Consider the following 24,514-nt stretch of genomic DNA (forward strand, 5'->3'; position numbering starts at 1 on the left):
AAAATAAATTAGAACAAGTTACTTAAGAAAGAAAGTGTGCAAGGTTCTTGGTTTTATACTTTTCTGCACACTAACAGCGCCTTTTAATCAGACTTTCAATAATTCTTCTATTCTGCTTCACTACTGGTGTAACTAATAAGAATGAAGAAAAAAAGGATAGAATGAAAATAAAAAGAAATGAATGACAACCACCCTGATAAAAAAAAAGTGCAACAGAAAATCAACACTGAAGAGAACATTAAATTCCTGTTGTATAAGAAAACAGGAAAAGAATATGATTAGTATCCAGATTCTCCATGGCTCTTTAGGATACTGTCATTAAGAAAATTTACTGTCAGAAGCATCATTGGCAAAGACCTCTGAATCTGCTATTACTATGGATTTGACAGCACGAAGCAGACTTGTACAGTCCAAATTATTTACTTGCCATTGCGTTCTACAGAAGAAAGTGTGTCCTAGCTTAAAAATTGTTATTCCTTTCAATAGGTTTAATTGAAATTTTTATTTATACACACACACACAAATATGTACTATCTGTTTTCATCTAGAAGTGGCAAAGAACACTTTACAGAATCATTAGAACTAATAGGTATGATAAGGGTACTATTTAATGAAAGGAAACAAACAAATATAAGAGAATCGATGTCAAATATGAACAACTTTTTGATTAGGTTTTCATCTTAATCTCAGCTATCAACACCCTCCAAGTAAGCACTCAAGTGCTTTGATGTTACTGAAGATGATGAATCCTCCACCTTCGGTTTAGACATTCCTAAATAAGATATGATGTGATGTGACAATTTCAGAAAACCCATCACTGTAATTCCACCTGAAACAAAATCCACACTGCTAATTTGTGCAAGCAGCTAGCACTTAGCTCATCCTATCGCTTGCCACAGAGCACAACCCTCGGATGGCCAGTAGCAACAACAACATATTAGGAAAAAATCAAATCCATCAACTGGTTTCACAGTGTAATTACAATAATAACAACTGTCAGATTATTTTCATTGGACTAAATAAAAATAAATTTGTTAAGTAATAAGTCAAACCATATAAAATCCAGGAATTCTGGGCCCTAACCTGGTCCTTCTCCTGACGTCCTTGTGACCTTGAGCAAATCAAAAACTATACCTCAGGTTTTCCAGACATAAATGAAAGATTCAAACACTGATGTTTACCAGAAAAGTTGCTGAGAAATAGCCAGTGTTACACTGTTAAGCATTCATTTTTCACAACCTGTTTACAGCTACAAAGGAGAAAAAGGACTGGTTAAAGAAACTGTAGCCACTCCAGTTCTTTCTGAGTAATGCTGAAAGTTTATGTCTCCCCCCACACCAGGCTCAGTGACATAAGACAGCGCTGCAGGAAACCTGCACGTTCAAGAACTTACCGTGATAACATCTAGAATGCTGAGAAGGCTGTGGACACTGTCTCCTGCCAGCACCTCCTTAACAACCACTTCTGTTCCATCCTGCAAGTGTAGGATAAAAGATTACTATGGGCTCACAGAGGTGTATATATGGCATATGCAGAGTGTTTTAGAAAGCTTAACTTGCTGTCATTCTCCCAGATAGACTGAACAGCCTTAACAGAAATGGTCCCCCATTAGAACTTGGAGGCTAGTATTCTCTCTAATCTGATGGAAGTGTGCTAATTCACATCACCCAGATTGTAAACCACCATTCTAATAGACAGTAGAAAAACCACAAGACATTCAAAGACACTCCAGTGCAGTTCAGGAAGTGATAAATTAAAGGAAACTAGAAGCCTCTTTTGTCTAGGGGTAGATGTCACCTACTTGTCTTTTCGATGTAACAAAGAAAAACAAAAAAGCTCTCTTCACTCTGAAACAGAATTAGCTCCCTTTATCAAAGGATTACACATCAATGAGCAGTACAACAGGAAAAAAGTGAAAGGCTGTAGTGGGTTTATGTGGCATGGTTTCGGTAGCGGGGGGGGAAAGGAAGGCGGTCGTAGGGGTGGCTTCTGCAAGAAGAATCCAGAAGCATCCAAAAGCTGCCCCATGTTCAGTAAGGGACCAGCCACTGGCCAGGGTCTGGCCAATAAGTGATGTTGTTTGCATCTCTGTGAGAGCAGATTTAAGAAAGTTAACACAACACAACAGCAACTGGGAGAGAGGAGTGAGAAGCAGCCCTGCAGCCCCCAGGGTCGGTGCAGCAGGAGGGCAGGAGGTGCTCCAGGCACGCAGCAGCAGTTCCCCTGCAGCCTGTGGAGAGGCCCCTGGTGGAGCAGGCTGTCCCCCTGCAGCCCATGGGTCCCACACGGAGCAGATCTCCACGCTGCAGCCCCCCCATGGGTGGAGGAGCCCCCAGTGGAGCAGGTGGATGTGGCCTGGAGGAGGCTGCGGCCCATGGACAACCCTCGCAGGAGCAGGCCCCGGGCTGGAGCTGCAGCCCGTGGAGAGGAGCCCACACAGGAGCAGGGGGCTGGGGGGAGCTGCCGCCCACCTGTGGGGGACCCGTGCTGGAGCAGTTTGCTCCTGGGGGATGGACCCCGTGGTACAGAGCTGTGTGGGAGCAGTGCTTGGAGAGCTGCTGCCTGTGGGAAGCCCGCACAGGATCAGGTCAGGAAGGATGGCATCCTGTGGGAGGGACCCCACGTGGAGCAGGGGCAGAGAGGGACCAACAAGGAGCGGCAGAGATGAAGCGCTATAGACTGACTGCAACCCCCATTCCCCGTTCCCCTGCACCGCTTGGAGGGAGGAGGTGGAAGAGGGCAGATGGGGGAAGGCATTTTTGGTTTCTTTCCTTTGTTTCTCACTTCCCTACCTTGTTACTAATAGGTAATAAATCTTCCTACTCTGAGTCTGTTTTGCCCATCACGATAATTGTTGAAGGATCTCCCCATCCTTATCTCAATCCTTGAGCCCTTTGCATCGTATTTTCTCCCCCTTCTCAGAGTGAAAGAGCAGCTGTGGTCGAGCTCGACTGCCCACCCGAGTAAAACCACCAAAGAAGTATATATAGAAATCAAAAAATTTTAGATCATTAGAAACCCTAGCAAATGCATTTTCCGCCACCAAAACTGAATTAAACTTGAAAAGTTCAGTCAAGAATAATAATTTAAAAAAAAAAAAAAGTAATCCAAATTGGCAGAATGGATTGCACTTAGTGTTTTAAGACTCACCCATAATACAAGCTATCTTTTCCTCGTCCACACAAAAGCAAATCTGGATCTGCCACCTTCCAGGCAAGCCCCTTAACTAGCAGGTTACAGTATTTCGGAGTATAGCATCACTTGGTCTCTTCTACTGACACTGTCCTATTCTGTACCCCTAACTTACATAACCATCATCCAAAATGAGGATGTTTCCAACAGTGTGCAAAGCCAGTCTTACACCCCAATCTCCCGCAGTAACTATGTGACCAGAGTATGTGAGGTTATTTCAGAACACCCCATAAGTCCTGCATTTAGCTTCCTCTTCTAACACATGGTGGACCACAGCTCAAAACCTTCACCTTGAAATATCATGGCCCTGAAGGGTTAGAAGCAGTCTTTACGAATATCAGTATGATTCAAACCTAAGTTTAATCAATGATTAATAATTCATGCCGACACACATGCTATGCCAAGAGATTTATCTCAAGAACCATGACTTAGTTTATGCTTACGTTTTCTTGAATGCAAACTTCCAGCTTTCCATCTTGCACAACATAGATGCTGTTATCAAGCTGCCCAGGACGGAAGATGTATTCACCTTCGTGCAACTGCACAAAAAACATGTGCTTGCACAGTTCCAGGAAAAGAGGCTTCTCAAAGTGACCAAGGACCCTGCAGGAAAGAAAATGAAATATTAGGTTTTTTTCCCCCCTCTATGCAAATGAAACCTAAAGCTGTCACCACCCTTAGAAAATCCTTCCTAAATCACCAAAGCCCTCCCAAAAGACCTTAGAGGAAGTTGTAGCACAGCAATACGATGGTCTGGCATTTCCTACTGCAGAAGTCACCAAGACAGAAATGCAGGAGTGCTGTAAAATGCTGAGAAGTGTAAATACTGGAGTTCCTTTTTGAACATCACACCAAACAATGCCAACAGGTGCAAAAAGGAAGGTCTTCTTCAAGCAAATGGTAGCATGGCTTTTCAAGGGAAATGAATATAAAAACCCACAGCAGATTCACACATTGTATGACAAAAGCTACCCTTTGTAACTTCCCCTTGTAGTACAGCTACCCCCACGTAACCAGAACACATGAGAAATACTGAAGGAAAAAAAAATCCCATCATTGTATCCTTGTAAATTTGTACTACCTCCTACAGGCAGCATGCAACTGGACTCCCGTGACAGTGAAACAAGTTAATCACCACTAGGCAGACAGAAATCTCCATCTTAAACCTCAGCATTCTGTGCACAGCACCAGAAGGGCCTTCCATATAGTTCCATGAGCTCCCCTTTAACACAATCAAATTCTTCCGCAACATCAGTTAGTCACAGGACGTCAGAATTCCACAAGAGAAAGCTTAGATGACTTAAATAGTTCTTTTACTATAGTACCAAAGTAATTTTATTAGAGTACCAAAACATCTATTATGTATGACCTTCAGGACTAAATTAGATTGTAATAGGAAAAAAATTAACATATACAAACAAAACCAAAGTTTCAGATCTGAAAGTTTTTGCTTTGTCAGCAATATCAACACAACTGAATTGGCACAATGACCTTCCTATCACCCCTCCAGAGGGCTGGGGGGGATTAAGTTGGCTTTGATTTTATTTGTAACCTTTTTAGCTAGACAAGTAAAAAATTCTGCAGTTTAGCAAGTTGTCAATATGGCAGCCAATTAGTATTTACTAATTATGACAACGTTTGCACAAAAAATGGTCAGATACAGTCTAAAGGGAATTTAAAAAATGCACTAACAGAAATCTGTTCACATCAGAGAAATCTTACTATCTCCAAATTTAGGCACTAAACTGTCTCCCCAACCCACTCTATTTTCTTTTAATGCACTCCAATATTTTCTTAGTTTCTAGAAATTTGGAAACTATTTGACTTTTTCATCATGCTCAGGTGAAGTTTCTTTCAACTGCTTCAATACTCTGACCACACAGAGATAAATTTTAAGGCTTTAAATGAGGCAGCAAGAACATTTATATCACTTAAATATCCGTCAAAAGCAAAATAAAGTTATCTTTCCATTTAACATTACCTAACATTTTTAAGCATGTATAGGACTTCCGATGGCAAATGCGAGTTCTTTACATCAAATTCTGTCAGATCTGCCTCTAGCAGAGAGGGAGGTGGTTCCTTGGGCTGCAGAGTTGGACACTCCTTCTTGATACGCAGAATCCTACAAATCAAAACACCAGAAGGTCAGGATGACATCTCATCTGTCTTAGCAGCCAGTTGTACACGGGCACCATAGGCTGAGCACAATATCAAAAGCACACTATACCAAGTTACACATTATCAAATAGATAAAACAGCAGTGTTCCTCTCTCCGACTGCTCCCTTCCTGCCTTCTTCAGCAAAACTACAGACAATGCTGCAGGCACACCCACTCCATTTCAACAAACTTCCCAGCAGAATGCAAGGCCAGTGCCCAGCTGGGAGACCAAAGGATTGTGAAAAACAACAGCAATAGAAAAACACTGTGCTAGGGATTGGTTCCACATCCCATACACACAAACAAAACAAAACACCACCACACACAACACCACACACACAACAGCACCCATTGCATGAATTCTCCCCTTCCCAAAAGCCCAAGTACCTTTTTGCCAAATTTAAAACTTTTGCCCGTTTCCGCATCCTTTGGCGAGGCACAGTGTTCCCAACCAGAGAGTTCGGAAGGGTTGTAACCTAGGAGGAAGTAACAAAACCAGAAACATTTACTAAAAAACAAAACCTTAGCCCCAACCCTGCAAAAGATCTAAGTTATCTACCAGGTCATTAGAACATGAGTAGAGCGAGGCAATAATGTAAGACTTTGAGGACTGGAACAACACCTACTCCAGGATCACTTTCTTTCTAGACATAAAGCAGAGTATATTTTGATCTTGAAAAGCAACCACTACAGTGGTCATGGATGGTAGTGAAGAAAAAAAAAACCCTTAGCTATACAATTCTCACTTAGGAACACCCAACGTCAGGCAGAGAAGTAACATTTAAAGTTCCAGTATTCCTTTGGAGGCCTGATGTTAACACACCAGGGCCTGATTCATTTTTCAACTGGTGACAAACAGCAGCACAGACATGCAGCCAGTCTTTTGCTTCCTTTTCACAGTAACTAAGTGCCACCTTCTGGAGAATTGCAACAACTGCAAGACCAAGAAAATAATCTCAGTAGTAACTAAAGTATTACTACTTTCCTCACACACACACACAAAAAAAAAAATAAAAAAATAAAAAAAAAAAATTAAATTAGTTTGGAGACTTTTTTTCTTTTTCTTTCCTTTTTTTTTTTTTTTTAAAAAAAAAAAAAAAAAAAAAAGAGTACAAGTTTGGCATTTTACCAAAAATGCATAAAGCATTCCACTACAAACAGCAGTTTGCAATATTCTATATATCTCATTCATAAAATGATTTCACCACGTGAAATTCTAGGCAGCTTTATATAAATGTGTCAGACAACATGAAAATTATGAAGTTCTGAATTTAAGAAGCACAGTCCAAGAACAATGCTCAGTTTTAAAAACAGCACAGTGTCTACCATTAAGCCCAAATACCTGAGCAAAGCGCATGAGGCAGAGGGCTGCGGCAGCCCACGAGAGGAAGCGTCCCTCCACAAGCAGTGTCTGACAAAGCAAGGTTATTTATCCCTACCTTATTTCTCTACACGCTGTTAAGCAGTGTCTGTGTGAGCACACAGCTGCACTCGAGCAGGCTGTCCCACAGACAGCGAGGACGCCTGCAGCCCCACTCTGCCGGTGGTCCTGAAGGGGCCGCTCCAGCCCCCTCCTGCCTCGCAGGTCCCAGGGCCGGGGACCCCACCAGACCCAGGATCTGACACCACAGGAGCACACATTGCAGTCAGGACTAAGCTGCCTTTTTCTTCCACCAGCCATTTGTATCTGACTACAAGCAAGCAATAACCATTTGCTACTCTGAAAAGAGTTCAGAGTCCCCATCTGAGTAAGATGCAGCTTTCCAAAGCCAGGCTCTCTCAATAACACTGTATGTACTAAAACTCCAAGAAGTTGCTCCATAGACTTTGGCACAGATGGTGCTGAGTAAGGAAATCACCTCGACACCCAGGCCCTATCGCATTTGGTTTTCTCACAAGCTTGCACATCTCTGCACTAACACAGCCATTCATTCCTCCTCTGAAAAGATTCGTTCTTTTAGCCACGGTGGTACTGTCAACTGGGGGAAAAAAGAATCTCACATTCAGCACACACTAAACAGCTTCAAGGGAAGCAAGGCAGGAACATTAACATCCTCAGTTAACTGACAACCAGACCATCAGTGGTGAAAACCTAGGATGCCTACACTAAGGCTAACCTAGTTAGTCACAGGAAATGTCTGTTCAAACCTTCTTGTTACAAGTGAAAAAGACAAAGTGAAACTGTAAAGAAAAAAAAAAAAAAAAAAAAAAAAAAAAGAGAGAGAGAGAGAGAGAAGTAAGTATCAGAAAGGCAGCCACAGACTTTAAGGATTTAACCAACTTGTCAGCCACAGTCAAACTAGATCCCATGCAGGAACTGACTTCTGACTGACAGAAAATTTAAGGAGACTTTTTAGAATAATAGGGCACAAACAACATCAGGACAGGAAACCTAGGGCACACATAACATTCCTTGCTGCAATCTAAGGCAAAGTTCAATCACTGGATAAAGCCCTCTGAAACAGTCTATAATTATAGTCTGAAAGTCTTATTTGTAATTCAAGAAAACAAGGGCTCATATATTGAAGTGGTTAGTGCTGTTCATAAGTAGACTGCAGAAAAATAAATCTGAGTACGTGCTCCCCAAATAGACTGGCCATCTCCTAACATGGGAAAGACAGTGTTAGCTTTGAACATAAGGACCGCAGTAGAAGTCATTATCTGAAAATGACAATCCTGAATATAGACACTGAAAATCTTGAATATAATTCTAAATATAGAAAAAGATAGGTAGATTATGATGGATAATCAACCATCAATTCCATAGAGGAGTATTCTTTGATTCACCACTATCCTTGATGTCTGAAAATATTCCTGAAGGAGGTAAGGTTTAATCAGAAAGAGAAGCTTTTGCTGTTCCACTCGCAATTCTGGCAAGATTCCAGGAGTTCTGACACATCCCCAAAATTTCAAGGAAGCTTAATGGGTCAAAGATCCTGAGCTGGACTAAGCAAGCAAAATGTTTCAAAATTTACCAGACCTCCTAAACTGGATCTTTTTAATCTTTACGTCCCTCCAACCATGCCAAATATTCTTACCTTTCTCATGATCTTCCGCCCATAGAACATCACTTTGTCTCGTTTGCGAAATCTGTATTGAGGCACATGTGGTTGAAGTTGTTCTAAAACAGACAAGTTTCCCATCAGAAACCATCTGCAGCTTTATGTTACAGGCAGAAAGAAGACTAAGCACGAGTTGTCAGCTTTGTTACTTCCTTAATAGCCACAGTTCGTGTCTGCTAAGAAACAAACTATTGTGGCCAGCACTTCAAATTCAAACCTGCACAAGGCACCTCACGATTCAGCTCCGGTTAGCCAAGCCAGACTAGAGATGAGCTAGCTTAAGGCTCCACCTAATCACTGGGGAAGGTAAAAAGACTCACTAAACAGGCAGAGAGATCAGGGGACTTTACGATCATAAAAGGAAACCTCCAGTTCACTGATGTCTCATTATTTTAACAGTGAAGTCACAGCAGGCTTGAAATTATTTGTAAGCCAAGTGACATTAAGGCTATCACACACTAGAGAAACAAAAGTCTCCAGTGTCCTGCACAAGACAGTTATGAATTTGACATTCAGAGCTGGGTAAGTGTATCAATGCAAGTTCTTTATCCTGTTAAAGCTTTTTTTTTCTGCAGAAGCCACTACCTTCACAGCAAAAAGTTATTACAAACTGACCCAGAATTTACCACATAATGCTACAAAAAATACTGAAGGTTACTGAGAAAAAAATACTGAGAAAACTGTTTTTAAACATTGTTGTTGAGTACTTACTAGACTGTTTCACTCTTCTATAGATGACAATCACAACAGTCCCTATCAGGAGCAAAGCAACTGCAGCTCCAATTGCAATTCCAGTCAGCTGTGGGAAGAATTTACAGGGGAAACAAATTAATGACTTTTGTAGTTGAAAGTTATTTTATGTTTTGGAGAACACTTAGCTCAGTAAGTGGCCTGAATATCACACACATTCACAAATATTTCATTTTTAACTAAAACATCACACATACAAGAAGTTTAAATTTAAATTATATCAGTGCTTCATAAGCTTATATGCGAAATATTCAGCATTCTTCCCCTGAAGATCTATGAACTGATGAGCTAAATATACATGGGATGAAATAAGAGGAATTAATTCCTGCCTCATGCACAGCAACAATAATGAAACAAAAACTCCTCCTCTCAGTCTACTCAGACTTCAGCTTTGACAAAGCAGAGTTCTTGGAGCTTACAAGCAATTGCACACTATTTATGCACACACAATCTTTCATCCAGTTGATTAAAGCTGTACATTACCATAGTAGTCTGTATTCTGTCTTCTACAAATTGAAGAATTCGTGTTCCACCTGCTGGTAACACAGCCTAGCACCAAAAGGAAAGTGAAATTAGTTTCCCACAACAGGCAAAAAGCCTCCATAAAAGCATCTCAGTGTCTGCTCTGCCATACACAATACAACTTGATAGTATTTTCCAATGTCTTTCTTTCAACTATCATCCACTCTGAAATACAACACATTCAGTGGAGAGGGGCCAGTACTGGAGTTTATATTGGTGTCAGTTCCTAAACCATGCTAAAACAGGGACAAACAGGGAGATGATAGCTTTTTTTTTTTTTAATGACGATGTTACTCAGAGCAATAAGGATAAGAGTGGAATGTAAAGGATTTTAAGAGACTAAGAAAATAAGCAATAAAATGGCAGATGAAATTCAGCATAAACAAGGAAGATTTGCACATGGGATTTGCTCTAACTCAGGTATACAGCCCTGGAACCTATCCTGACTGTTGCTATTCTGGGAAAAAAATGTGAAAGTTATAAAAGCTGTAAGTTTGACAGCTCAAAACTTCCCTGAGCGGAGGTAAAAAGCAAACCAAATATTAGGAACAAGTAGGAAACTAAAGAGTATAAGAACACACCAGCCAGTAAGTCTTAAGTCCGACTCAAACCTTACAAGTTCTTGAATCTTATTTTTTTTTTTTTGGTCTCAATTTTTGCCCTCAGTTCCAGATTTGGATGGTGTCTTAATTTATCTTTGCAACCAAAAGAAAACTGGAAGCGCACGCTGGGAGTCACCAAACCACGAGAGTCTCTCTCATCAAAGTTCATTCCGGGTTTGCAGTGCCTGACCAGCCAATGCTTGCAGATGAGAGTTTATCTTCTGAGGCTGCTTTAACACAGCGTACCAACAACGTTCCCAACATCCTCAACTATCGCTGTTATCAGTGTCAGGCTGTCATTAGTGGGATGGCAGTGAAAAGTCACAATAAAAAAAAACAACATTGAAAAGCTGTTAGCCACCAATACAGTCTGGCAAAGCCCAGTGAGTTTGCACTATTAGTCAGTTGTGGTCACTCAGTTTGTTTCTCCTTGACAGCGTTGGGGTTACACAGAGTTCTGCTACTATCCAGGCCTGTACGAGCTCAAATAACACGGAAAACAGGAGTTGCCAACTGACTGTCACATTGCTGCTACGTGAGAAGAAACAAGTTCACGACAAACCAAAATGCACACACAGAGCCCTCACATCACAGTACAAAAAGTCAGTACTGGAAAGAAAAAATTCAGACCTCCAGAAGAAACTGAGAGGCTCGTGTATGGTTTATTAGCAACACCAGCATGAATAACGTTCCCCCCACAGCATGGGGAGACTTGCAAACACTGGCGATCCTTTGGCAACAGCAGGGAAAGCCAACAAGCAGGATCTGACCTCACAGGCACCACAGCCATGTAAGTAGTTGTTTGTAAGAAAACAGCCCCTGGGACAGCTGTGAAATTGTTAAATCACCAGCCCTGCACAGCCACAACATCCCACGGCTGCAGGACGGAGCCTCCACTACCAGCACCTGCGTTCAACAACTTCACGTCGTCCTCAGAAGCCTTCAGACAACACTCGGACACAAAACTTGTTTGGAACATCCCTGAGAGGACCGGCACGTCGCTGGAAAATAAAGCGGCGATAGGCTAAGAGTATGTATTGACGTGAAAACAACTTGTCTGCTTTTTCCCGAGGTTTAATTCTCATTTTCTTCATGAAAATTTCACCGTAGACAAAAACACAGAGCTACGTCAGTAAGGCTCACACCCATCCAGAGTACGGCGCACAGAAGGCGCAGCTCCAGCGGGAGCTCCAGAACTTTGCATCGCAATCAAAGGTAAACAGCGAGCCGTGCCCCGCAGGGAGGGGTGCGAAGCCTCCCCGGGTGCAGAAAGCAGGGCCTTAAATTAGAAATCCTCCGAACAGGCTTCCCTGTGCGCACCTGGCCGCATGCCTGTGGCTTGACTAGATGCTGGATTTTCACAAGAAAACGCCGTTTGCCTGCATACAAGCACGCTGTGTGTGGCTTTTAGATCCAACAGCGACCAGTTCCCATCGCAGCCCCTGTGTGGCATTAGGGGAAGAGCAACGAGTCCCGGAGGGACTGACCACCAAGCAGAGGGCACGGAGGGGCCACAGCCGGGAACGCGGCGCAGAGAGCGGAGGGCTCGTGGCGAAAATAAACCGAAAAATGGTAAAATACAACACGGCGAGAGCAGCACCGATCCTGAGGCGTCGGGACGGTGAAACCCACGGGGGGACAGGTCCGAAAGGCCAGCACCGCCCGCAGCACGGCCGTGACGGAGAAACGGCACAGAGACACCGGCACCCCCCGGTACCCCCCGGTACCCCCCGTCCCCGCCGTACCTCCAGGCCGGTGCCGTTGCCCTCCTCCTCCTCCTCCATGCCTGGCGGTGCCGGGGCCCTGAGGGAAGAAGCCCAGAGCTCAGCGGGGACAGCGACCGCGCCCCACCCCCACCCCCCCCCGCACTCATTTTGGGGCCAAAAACCCCGAAATCGCGGGCGGGGGCCGCGCGGCGCCCACCTCCCCCCAACGTCTGTCTGTGAAGGCTCCGCTGCCCCGCCGCGCTCACGCACCTCACACTGCGGGGAGCGAGCGGGGAGCCGCGCTGCGGGCAGGCGGTAGCCGGGGGGGTCGGCACCGGCACCGGCACCGGCACCGCCGGGAGCGCCGGGGCGGCCCCGCGCTGCGAACGGGGCCGAGCGGAGCCGAACGAAGCCGAACGGGGCCGAGTGGAGCCGAACGCAGCCGAGCGGGGCCGAAGCCGGGCCCGGCCCCGCCCCCGCCGCTGAGGGGAGCGCCCAGCCCCGCCCACCCAGCCGGGGTGCTGATTGGCCCCCTACAGGCCCCGCGCCGAGAGCGAGCTAAGATAGGCTCTGCGGATTGGCCAGCGCGTTCCAGCCAGTGGGAGCGGGCGGTGCTGCGGGGTGCAGGTGCGGGTTGTGTGAGGCGAAGCGGTGGTGGCGGCAGCGGCGGAGCCGGGGGACAGAGCCCGGAGCCCGCAGCTCTCGGCCCGGCGCCGCCTCCCCCGCGTCCCGCCGCTTCCTGAGGGGCCGCAGGCGCCCGGCATGGGGCTGCTGGCCCAGCTGGCCCGCGGGCTGGTGCGGGGCGCCGACCGCATGTCCCCGTTCACCAGCAAGCGCGGCCCCCGCAGCCACAACAAGGGCCGCGGGGCCAAGAGGCTGGGCGTGCTGACCGCCAACAAGAAGTTCCTCCTGGTCAAGGAGATGGTGCCGCAGTTCGTCGTCCCCGACCTGGCGGGCTTCAAGCTCAAGCCCTACGTCTCGTACCGCGCCCCCGAGGGCTCCGAGCCGCCGCTGACGGCCAAGCAGCTCTTCAGCGAGGTGGTGGCGCCCCGCATCGAGAAGGACGTGAAGGAAGGCGCCTTCGACCCCAACGACCTGCAGAAGTACGGCTTCGAGCCCACGCAGGAGGGCAAGCTCTTCCAGCTCTTCCCCAAGAACTACGTGCGCTAGGGAGCGAGCGGGGGGATGCCCGCGGCCGCTGCCGTGAGCGGTGGTGGGAGACTGGACCTGCGCCCACAAATCCGGGACTGTTTCTTTCAGTGGGTATTAAAAGCTGATCCTTCCGCTTTGTCTTTCTGCAATGTGTGATTTTAATCGCGGTGGGGGAACTGGCAGCTTGTGCCTCATCAGTGAGCAGGGAGGGTGTCAGTTGGCTTGCACCGTGTGTATAATTGCACGTGTGGGTGTCCTGCTCTCAGACAAGAGCTGATTGACCACACGCTGGTAATCACAGGAGGAAGTTGCTCTCCAGGCTGCAGAAGCAAATGTGCCTGACCTCCAGGAATGAGGGAGGGCTCCTCTGCCTCCAGGAGAGTCTGGAGCTGTGGGACAAGCCTCTTCGAGCTGAAGCATCCCTGGTCAGTACTGCCACAGCTCTGCTGCAAGTCGCGAGCACAGCCAAAAGCAGAATGTTCAAGTGAATTTCTCACTAGCTAAAGGGAAGTGTTCCCCTAAAACAGGGATAAGACCTCCAACAAAGCCTTACTCTAAGCTCTCTGAGCAGGAGCTGTAGCCTGTATTGAATGTCACAAATATTCTGAGCTGTAGCTTATATTGAATCTCACAATTATTCCAGGCTTTCCCAAGCCTCAAAACTCCTCCTTTGAAGTAAATCAAGATACAGTTAATTAGCAGTGCAGATGCTTGACCTTTGAAGATAGATGCTTAAATTTTAAATACACCTTAAAAACTGTTTTTGAGATAGGTTCCTGAAAGAGCAATGCCTTACAATTCATAAAATGAAACATATACAAGCAGCACTTAAGAGTTACGTGCAGCTGCTTATGAAGTAAAAATACCAAAATTCTAAGTAAATTGCTGGAAATAACGTTTTTCCCTGACCCTCAAGTACTGGAGTTTTTGAGAAAATGGTCCTGTGAAACAGTTCTGTGTGGAGACTGTAGCACTGCCCAGAGTTTTTTTTTTTTTTTTTTTTTTTTTTATGAGGCTTTCTAAATATGAAGTACTGCAAAGCTTGAATATCAGATAATTTAATTAGAATGCAGTTTTTCACATTTGGAGAGAAGGTGCATGTTACCTGTGCTCTCTGTGAGCATCCAGTCTGTAATGAAGACTGATAGATAAGTCAAAGTATTTTTTAAAAACAAAACCACCAGGATGCCAGCAGTGGTGTTCTACAGGTGTCCTAGAATAAGTCATAATTAAAGACAGTGAATCACTCTTCTTAGTAACAAATTCTTTTGTCTTAGATCAGTACGGGTTGTAACAACACAGGCTTTATGTAGTTTAGTGATTATAAATGTAGCAGTAATCCACCCAAAGCATAAAGGGCTTTTTACAAAAATCAAAACAAACAAGAAAGATAAATCACTTGTCTTGATTTTATTTTAGAAACATCCAAAAATAGGGCGTTTTTTAACAAAAGCTCTTGTTCGCAATACTAATATGAATCTTAATGTAACAGCGCTCGAGAGTTTTTTTAAAATACACATTCACCTTTGAAAAAAGAGTTTCAAAGCAGTAAAATTCTTACCTACTGTACCTCGTTTTAGATGCAGCACTGTTACAGAAAGTTGTTGCTGGTGTTTCTTTCCCTCCAGGCAACTAATTCTTTAGGACTCTCAAAGAGAAACCATGCAAGCTAGAAATTACTGACCTAGTCTAAGCTCATTTGTTTCTAGAATGAAATTAAAAACAGAGAAAGTGTTTCCAGAAATGGTGTTTTGCTGATATTTCACAGTGAAAAAAGAAAGCTAATGGAGTAACCATGAGAAATTCTGCAGCCATTCCTGGAGGTAGTTAGGGCAATGCTGTTAAGATTTTGGTTTCTGTACTTTGAACTTAAAAAATGTCAGGAAACACTGCCTGTACTTTTTGGAGGTTTTGATTTTAAAGCTGTTCACCTTTAAAAAAAAAAAAAAACTGTAAGATCTTGACTTTGGACCTAAATGTACGTCTCTGAGTGGAAAAAAAAAAACAACAAACAAAACAACGGTTTGATGCCTACAGGGTGGGAAGGGGTTGGTTAAGTGTGGCACTAAAATACAAGCAGGGCTTCCTACACACATTCTGCTAAGCCAGCTCATGCTTAGCTTGGAGAGCGATAAAGTGAGATTGCATCCAGGTGATGAGCCTGGTGTAAAGGTTGAGTGTGCAGATATACCAGAATCCTTACAAGAAAGGCCCTAATTGGAACAAAGCTTCCTGTTGCTGAGCTGCTCTCTGTCACACTAGTCAGTTTGGATTTCCTCCCATAAAAGGAATTTCTTTTTACTAAGTATCACCATAAGCACAACGCACTGTCAGTATCTGGACTGCCTTTGAGTGTCTTCTCAAAGAACGTGCTAGTTTACGGATCACACAACGAGCTACATACACATCTAAGCCTCTACTCGTGGACTTTTTTGAGAAATGCATGGAAGCCTCTGATCACAACGTGTGTGTTTGGCTACATGGAGGAGCACAGACAAGTTTGGTTTGTTTTGGAAGGAGAACAGGCTCCAATCACACAAATGCAAACCAGCCTTGAAGGGATTCCAACATAATGTACAAACGAGTAGCCTCTGAGAGGAAGGCTGTCCTACTTTGAATTAGTACATTAAGGGAAAACTGAATAAACGTGTCTGTGCTTGACCACACTTCTCAAAACAAAAATTTTCCTCAGTGCTGAAAATAAAACCATCAGGAAATAACTCCGTCAGTATTGACTTCTAAGACTCACAAACGCAACCATACAAACTGGCAAAACCCAAAAGAAATTAGGGCATAAGCTTAGATGTTACTGTCAGTGCAGAAATTTTCCTACCCTTTTCCCTTGGGACTGTCAATGCAAACTTTGAACCGTTCTTTCAGGTGGAGATCTAGTACCGGCCGTCTCCGAAGGGGTGGCCAGGCTCATTTCCCACTTCCAGACGTGTAGGATATTATCATAGAAAGAACAGGTTGCTACAATGCTCATTTCTTTTGGACTGGCTGAATCATCACTTCTGTCCAGGCTCATCCTGTTGGGTCTCTTAACTCCCGGGTCAGAACTGCCAACTGACTCAGGGCCTCCCCCTCGGTCAGTGCCAGAACTCTCCCTTAAACCAGGCTCCCTACCCAGGTCAGGATCCCCAGACAGCTTAGGATGCGCCTCGTCTTTGAGCGGCAAGGCAGGGCCCTCACTCTCCTCATCCAATATTACATCAAAAGTAGCTGTAGGAGACTCATAAATTATCTTCAGGTTTCGAACCTGCAAATTCAGTCTCTCGTCTCCTTCCTCTGGTCTTGCCACAAGCTCCCCCAAAGACTGGTACGTAGCAGCAGAGTCCTGGGCTGCAGACAAGGAATCCCTCGGGCAGAGTCTTGACCAGTCAGCCCCATAGGCCAGGGAATTGTGCAAGACGTAGGATGACAGGATGATACACTCCTCCATGTTCTCCGCTTTAAAAAAAAATAAAAAATGAAATGAGCAGAAAGCAAGTTGTGAAACAGTTTGTTGCAGACTGCTTGCAAGGCATTCTAATATTGACTATGGCACAGAGTCAGAACATCCCAAGCTGGAAGGGACGCACAAGGATCATCAAGTCCAACTCCTGGCCCACACAGGACCACCCAAAAATCGACCCCTATGTCTGAGAGCATTGAGCTCCAACGGGCTTGGTGCTGTGACTGCCCTGGGGAGCCTGTCCCAGTGTCATACAAGAGCTGTTGTCCTACCCCAGAGAACTGGTTACGACCTTGACAACAGAGTTAAGCATCCTAGGAGGAACAAGGTACTGGCTCTCCTGACAATTCTTCAGCCACCTCTCACTAGCCTTGATTTTCCCTAGTTCAGTGAGCAGACAAGAGAAGAGGGTTTAATGGGCGTGACATTTGAAGAGCTTCATTATTCAAAATACCTAAACAGGCTCAAGAAAGACAAGACAGATCATACAGCGATCTCCAATGAGCCATAACAATAACAGATAAGATTGGTAGACCAGGTTCTGATTATTAATAGATTACAGATGTGTTCTTCCCAGGTGCTTTCAGCATTTTACTGATTGTTAAGTGGACATCAAGTTCCTCCCATCCCTATACAGAAGAAATGTCATCCTCATTTCAGCAGCAGTGGATCTGCCCAAGGCCTGGAGAAGCCCAGCAAAGCAACCATTTTATGCAGATTGTATTTGTAATGTAAAGGCAAACAGCTTTTTAATCACATAAATACCTTCTGATTCATGCACAGGGCTTATTCGTGCTATTCTAGATTAACCAGACTGCACAGCACTTCCTTTCTGAGGCAATAACCAGTAGGTCAGTAACTTCTGCTGACAGCAAAGCATCACCTGATACTCACAAGAACCTCTTTGAACCAGCAAGATGAATACAAACCGGAATGGTCACGTCAACAGGTTGTGCTTTTACACCAAGGCAAACAGGCCTTGCTCCCATGCGAAGTTATGAGAGGTTTACGTATGAATAATGACAGTGCCTTGGCACAGCCTATCATGCCAACAGTGAGCGTAGGTCTGGGAAAGCTGGAAGAGTTACTTTAAGTTGGAATAAATGTCTCAGGCTATTAACAGTATCTGGATCTTTCTGGCAGGCTCAGAGCTGGAGCTTCTCCATTAACTTGGAGGCAAGAGAGGAGAGCAGCAGAGTAGTGCAAGAGCATCTCTCTTCCACTGAACACTCACCCATGCTTCCACGGCAGTCCAGGATTTTGAATCCGCTCTGCATGCAGGCTGCTAACAGCACGAAATCACAAGTTGGGTGCCACTTTAGCCTCCAAACTCCACCTTCAACATGGGTGTCTGCCAGCGGCTGCTTCATGTTCCTGGTGTCCCACAACAGCACATGCTCGTCGTAGCTGCAGATGCATCACAAATTAATATGTGGATGAGCAGCATAGCTGATTCGGCACAACAAGTTCAGAAGAAAATTGGGAAATATCACATGCTCTTCACCTCACTGAATTTCTAAAGAAGCCACAGCTTGGAAGGCAGTAGCACATTCAAGGTAACCGAGGGGGATAATCACACTAGTGAAGAGCAGCTAGGAGGGATTTACCTGCCAGTAGCCAGAAGGTTCTCCCGGTGGGGACTACACTGAATGCTGCACACACCCATTGAATGTCTGCAAAACAGCATCATACAGCAGAGGGAAGAGACAATGATACACAATTTGAGAAGGGGTTCTTCCTTGAATATCAAGGATTTGGAGTGCAATTTACTGCATCACAGTGTCTCCAGAAAGGAGAGTAAGGTGAACTCAAATTTCACCTCAATTAAATGCCCAGGCAGAGTTCCATCTACACAGTCCAACAGCTTTTCCAGAGCAAAACTTCTACCCATACAGTCTCTTGGCATGAATATTTTCTAGTAATATTTGTAACATAAACTAGAGCAGTTTTGCTGAGATTCTTCAGAAATTCAGCAAAACAACTCAATTCCCAGAAGACTTTACTCTCAACATTAATTCCCAGAAGACTTTACTCTCATTGTTAATATTTTCATAATCCAGATTGTTTTAAGGCTACATATAAAATTTCACTGGAAAGCTGTACATACTGTTTTAATCATATTCTACAAAATACATATGTCACCAGAAAAAAAAAATACTTTAAATGACTGAACAGTGGAGAATATTTTTTTAAAAACCTTCCACGATAATATATCCAAATTTAACACAAACAAAAATCCCCAAAATAAGAACATAAATCATGACGCTTCTTTTATAAAGAAGCCATCAACATCTTCCTGTTTGGAAGCGAGCAGTTCATCAATTGTTTTGAAGGACACGGAAAGAAAAGTTTCAACCTGAAGCTATCCTGATGAAAAATCTAATTTCTCTCTCCATGTCCCAGAGGAGGCACAAACAAGACTCCACGGTCCTTGTTCATCTCTGCATGCATAGCTTGGGAAGGGACACGACAGCTTCAGGGTCCAGCTGCAGGCATAGCTTGGTTACCTCTTGCTGGTGAAGACAGGAGTCTCTGGACTGCATCTGGTGTCCCAGCCTTTTAGCAGGTTGTCATCTCCTCCTGCACAAAGGCAAAATACAGGTACCCTAAATACCACCCAAATGACCACATCAAGGCACAGAAGCAAAACAGTTAACACGGAGCTAATGCTTTTCAGCCCTAGGATATCAGAGCATTTACCAGACATACCAGCTATCATTTGAGGCTCACAGTACCCTCACCAGAGAAGAGAAGAGACATGCAATAACAATATCCTCACTCTGCTAAGCAAAAAATAAAAATAAAAATTTAGAAGCAAAAAAGACTGAACTCTAGAATCTCCCTGGCTCTTTTGCACACCCCAACACATCACCATCTTTTTTGCCAATAGCAAGCCAAAGCACATGTTAAAAGACAAGGTTTCTCCTAATTAACCCTAATTGCTTCCCACAAGCAAGAAGCTTTTTGACCCTAGCAGAGGCCCCAGCTCTTTCAAGAGGTGTGATGGAAGCAGCATACCCAATCCTGGAAAGTAAAATCCCAAGGAACACACATCCCTAAACAAGGTGTCCCCTTAAAACACACCCTAATTGAGATTCCCAGTGCTTACAAACCTGAATACACAACATCAGTGTTCCAATAATTGAAAGCAGCAATCCAGGCCTCAAATTTGTGAGCTTTCCACTGGTTCAGGACATGCACAGAAGGAGCAGATTCATCTATGGAGAACAGATTCAGCTTCCCCTCTGAATCACTGCTGATCACTCGCAGAGGACACCCACTGCAGTGGAACACAGAGTAAACGTTAGAAATTACTGAAACTGATGTCCCAGGAGGTTGCTAGAGCAGCCAAAGTACAGATAGATAGCATGTTTGATTCAAATGAACATTAGGAGAAACTGGTATTGCAGTGGAGGGATGCATGCATTTATACAGTTATTTTCAGCTTTCCATCTTTAAATCATCTGTGTTGGTGGTGGTGCCCATTCCCTGACCTCACAGAGTCAGGTTTTAATATCATGTCAGAGTCAGGAGGTTTTAATATCATGTGCTTGATATTAAAATGAATTAATTCCATGTGAAGAGGAATTTTTTCCCTCCACACCAGATTGACAAGGACCTCTGAGAACCTCGTCTGCAGTACAAATAAGTGGCTTCCTTCACAGCTATCAGAGGCATCCAAAGCACTAACAGATCCTGACCTTTCCTGCTCTTTTCCCATGGTACACTACTGCTGCATTTTCTGGACACAACATACTTAGAACACCAGCAAAAGTTTTGCAGATCACAGTGCACAGATTTTAGGACATTCCCTGATGTGAACTCAATACCTTCGGATTGGTTACCTGCAATTGCAAGTACTGATTTTGGTGACTGGGGGCTTCTTTCTAGTTGTACATCATACACTACTTACTAAACCACATTGAATTTCCCAAATTTCCACAAAAGATATACGGGGTCACCCCCTAGCCCTGCTTTCTGCGAGTTCTACAGAGAGGCAAAGGCTGCACATTCAGCTTCTAGAAGGGGTTATTTGTCTCTCAGCAGACAACAGTGACAGGCTTCAAAGGGGCTTTTCATCATGGCAAACATCATCCATCTTGAAGGGCAGAAGCAAGAGGAAGATGAGACGTACAGAAGAAAGTAGAACTGGAAATTCTACTTATTCTTTAAACAACACAAAAAACACATGCACATAAACATGTTTAATTAGCAAAAGCAACTGAATGCCTGTCCTTCAACATTAAGCACAGTACTGCCTGGGCCCCCTGTTTTCCAGCCTTACAATGAAAGCACCGCTCTTTGCTTTGCACATAACTTACAGAAAACACACACCCTACCCCTTCCAGGGGACAGCTAATTCATGTTTTTTAATGCAGTGATGCCAATTCTGAAATCAAACGTATGAAATGTATGAAATCAAATGTACTTCCAAACCACTTCTCTTCTGTTTCTCATGAAACTGCAGCTAAAATTTTTATGTGCACTATTTCCTTACTATCCTTTTTTAAGCAGAACTTCACACTGAAATTTCAACTGTTCTAAGAGTAGATGGAGAAACCGAGTTGGATCCAGCGGATCGAGCTGCGTCCCACTGTGGTCTTTCAAAAGAGAAGAGATGCCTCTGGGTCACCTGAAGCTGTTCACCATTGCATAACCCCAGATTTGTGGTTTGATTAGGCTCTGCTCTTGTTACAGTCACCACACTATACTTTCTTGTTCCTTCGTTACCCTTGCTCTGGGAATAGTAACTTCTAGAGAAGGTAAACGAATGCAGCCCACTGCAAGAATGCCTTAAGCCACTTCCCCAAAAAAAGACACCAGTTTCATTCAACTAAAGCCTCAGCTTGTATCTGTAAACTGTCACACACACAAAAACCTCAACAGCAGCCTCTGTTTCCCATCCTCACCATTGCCCTCGTCCTGTGGACCAGTCTAAAGACAAGGCCAGACGCTGTGCACCAAGATCGACCTTGAAGCATGGCTCCAACATGCAGCTGTTCTTCTACTGGAAAGAAAAGAAAGGGGTTAAGACTGAGAAGACAGCAAGTACATAACATGTGTGCTGCCTGCACCTACGGCGAGTGTCTTCCAGAGACAGAGAAGCACATTACGGTCCCACACAACGGAAGAGATGAAATGTCCCGAAGCAATGTACAATTGCTCATCACTAGCCAAAGGACAAACATTATGCATACAGCACACCCACCCCTTTGCTTTCCACATCCCACCAAATCCCCCTTAAATTTTGCTTCCTCTTAGTGGGCGATGAAGTTCAGAACTGATTATCTGACTGCTGAATTCCCATACAGACTGGTTTTCCCTTTCTTCACATGGCTCTCTCAATTAGTCCCTTTTCCCACCAACTCCGAAAAACCCTTCTCCAAAACTCTTCCCAGCTTTTAACAACTTTGCACCTTCTGATTTCCCTGAGGGAGAGTTAAGATGGACTAACTGGTAACAGTTTCCAAGTTTTGCTGTTGCTCTCCCCATGCCTTCACCTTCCACACCCTGCATGTGGTAGAGCCCAGCCAGTCTTTCTTGGTGCCATGAACAATTTTGCGGCATATATGAGAAACATTAGCAGAAGACAAAAGAAGCATTAAAAAACAAACAAGCAATAACAACAATAAAACTAAGACCACTGAGAAAGACCTGAAAGCCATATACCTTCCCTGCAAAGTCACTGAGCATTGCTAATAAATCTAGAGCCGTATTAAACCCGAGTTAAAAACAGGTTCAGCATCAGCTGGCGTTATAGCCACCTACCTCACTTCCAGTCAGGTGGCAGAACTCCACGGCCCCTGTTGAGTTTGCAATGCCAACCATGGGATGTTCTGCAACTGGAACATGGCACCTAAAAGATCCAACAGTTCAACAAGTCCTGAATGCACATCTGTGCGGAGTTTAAGAAAGATAGCAAAGCCATAACATTTATTCCAGGATGCATAAGAAGGTACTTGATCAAAAAATTTCATGAAGAAAATCTGAGGCTCAAAGTTCCCACAAGCCTGTACCAGGGGAAAATATTATACATATCGGGGGAGTTATGATATATCATTATACAGACAGATGATGTCCAAAGTCACTGACAAGCTGCTCATAAGCAACCCAAAGAATTTAACAAAGAAACGAGCAGTCTCTGCTCACTGAAGTGAACTGCTTCCCTCCGAGAAGTCAGGGGCAGTTTAACTAATAAACATGAACGTTGCTGCCATACCAATGGCCAAAAAGGGACCCCGAAGCAGCAGAGCCCGCCGTGGTCTGCAGCTGCCGCGAGCTCCAAGCCCCGTGGGGCCAGCCTTACCACTTGATATCCAGGATGGCGGCGGTGTCTATCCTCTGGATCTCGGTCAGCGGGACGTAAGGCTGCTCCTCGTTGTAGTGGTACAGGTAGAGGCGCCCTGTCCGGTCGCAGGCCGCATTGCTTCCTCTCTCATCACCCTACGCCGACAATTAGGAAGAAAGAACCGGGCTTAGCGGCGCCTCCACCTCCCGCACACCTCCCCGCCTCAGGACCAGGGCCGGCCGGTAGGGGCACGGCACGGGGCAGGGCTCCCGGTTTGCAGCCCCCAGCCCCCCCCGTGGGCTCACCGCGGCGGGCAGGCGGAGGTGGTAGGTGCCGCAGGCCAGGATGCTGTGCCAGCCCTCCACCGGGCACCACTCCACGGCATCGGCGCTGAACTCCGTGTCCACCACCTGCAGCGTCCATGTCCGGCACGGCGCCGCCATCTCAGGCCGCCCGCATGCTGCGCCCCGCCGGGACCGGCAGCCGCGCTCCTCCGCGGGGCGGAGCGGGGCGGGGAGGAGCCGCCGCCCGTCTGCTTCCCGGTCAGCGGGGAGGGACCGGCCCCGGGAGGGGACCCCGGGCTCCTTCTGCACCCGCGGGGCTCCCAGGGCCTCGAACGAAAGCCTCTCGTCCCTAACCCCGAGGGCAGCCGGCGCTGTCCCGCTTTGTCCTCCCGGCCGCTCCAGCGCCCCTCAGGACCTCCCTCCGTTCCCCTTTGCCCATCCCTGCTCGGCTGTCCCTCAGCTGCTGCAGGCCACGGCTGGATCCCCGTGTCCTCAGCCTCTCCCGTGTCCCTGTGGTCCTGAGACATGCGTGAGACGCCCACGGCCACACGCAGCCCCGCACACTGCCCCACACACGGTTCTTTTCCCAACAGCCAGCCCCATGGGCCTGTTCCTGTTCTGAAGGACTTGCTCCCAAAGCACTCAGCGCAGGGCTCATCCTGGGCTGCTTCCCCATAAGCAATGCTCATTTGTTGGTGCCAGGTTTTGTCTGTCTACCAGTTGGCCTCATAAGGCCTTTCCACAGTTGTTCACTCAGCCTCTATTATTGTTACCTTGAAGAACCGTGGGAGTAGATGTTATCACCTTCCTGACCCATTACTTTTTCATGATTATTTTTTAATATATTGAGCATACAACTATTGCCTTCAGAAAGGAAAAAAATCCCTTTAACTCTTTCTTTCCTGTCTTTTAACCTCATTTGCCCGCATGAGGATCCTCCCCCTTTCCCACAGCAGCTTGTCTTCCTTTAAGTGCCTTGAACAAGGCTGATGGTCAAGTGCAGCTGGGGAACCCAACCACGACAGCCAAATCCTCTTTATCCCCTTCTTGTTGATGTCATGAAAGTAACTCCAAGAGGCTTTTGGAGCAGGACTTGCCTGTACAAAGCTGTGCTGTTTCCTCCCCAGTATTTAGCCATTGATGTGCTGTGCTGTAGCTAAGGGAAAGTGCTGCACTTAGCCAGCTGTATGTTGCCTCACCTGCCCCAAAGCCCATTTCAGAAGCTGTTATCACACATGTGACTGGTACCACGGACAAGGCTGTACATACCAGCTTGTAGTTCAGCTTATTCATCCTTGAGTTCCCTTAGAGCTTGTAGGTGGCACCGTCTGGTCCTGGCACTT

General features: G+C 45.4%; 3 protein-coding genes across 3 annotated transcripts in view; 1 reads left to right on the forward strand and 2 right to left on the reverse strand.

Annotated features, from left to right (window-relative positions):
* The window catches only part of PNPLA7 (patatin like phospholipase domain containing 7), a 126,816-nt gene extending 114,482 nt beyond the window's left edge, over positions 1-12,334 (reverse strand). Inside the window, exons 1-9 of the mRNA XM_032200228.1 lie at positions 12,263-12,334; positions 12,032-12,089; positions 9,646-9,711; positions 9,124-9,211; positions 8,389-8,471; positions 5,738-5,826; positions 5,174-5,314; positions 3,636-3,795; positions 1,394-1,474 (exon numbers count right to left, since the gene is read on the reverse strand). Coding sequence (XP_032056119.1) covers positions 1,394-1,474; positions 3,636-3,795; positions 5,174-5,314; positions 5,738-5,826; positions 8,389-8,471; positions 9,124-9,211; positions 9,646-9,711; positions 12,032-12,070 — 747 coding nt within the window. The 5' untranslated portion in view covers positions 12,071-12,089; positions 12,263-12,334. The remainder of the gene's footprint in view (positions 1-1,393; positions 1,475-3,635; positions 3,796-5,173; positions 5,315-5,737; positions 5,827-8,388; positions 8,472-9,123; positions 9,212-9,645; positions 9,712-12,031; positions 12,090-12,262) is intronic.
* A 290-nt stretch (positions 12,335-12,624) lies between these two features.
* On the forward strand, positions 12,625-13,280 carry MRPL41 (mitochondrial ribosomal protein L41). Its single transcript, XM_032200378.1, has one exon. The coding sequence runs from the start codon at positions 12,755-12,757 to the stop codon at positions 13,160-13,162; it is 408 nt and encodes a 135-aa protein (XP_032056269.1). The 5' UTR covers positions 12,625-12,754; the 3' UTR covers positions 13,163-13,280.
* Positions 13,281-14,535: 1,255 nt separating this feature from the next.
* On the reverse strand, positions 14,536-23,366 carry DPH7 (diphthamide biosynthesis 7). The gene is made up of 9 exons (XM_032200377.1): positions 23,193-23,366; positions 22,906-23,042; positions 22,368-22,455; positions 21,509-21,603; positions 19,712-19,878; positions 19,106-19,178; positions 18,206-18,271; positions 17,833-18,005; positions 14,536-16,594 (listed from the first exon to the last, which is right to left on the reverse strand). Exons 1-9 carry the CDS (start codon positions 23,328-23,330, stop codon positions 15,996-15,998), a joined length of 1,536 nt encoding a protein of 511 aa, XP_032056268.1. The 5' UTR covers positions 23,331-23,366; the 3' UTR covers positions 14,536-15,995.
* Between the last annotated feature and the right edge of the window lie 1,148 nt (positions 23,367-24,514).

This window comes from Aythya fuligula, chromosome 19 (genome assembly GCF_009819795.1).
Source record: "Aythya fuligula isolate bAytFul2 chromosome 19, bAytFul2.pri, whole genome shotgun sequence".
Classification (NCBI taxonomy): domain Eukaryota; kingdom Metazoa; phylum Chordata; class Aves; order Anseriformes; family Anatidae; genus Aythya; species Aythya fuligula.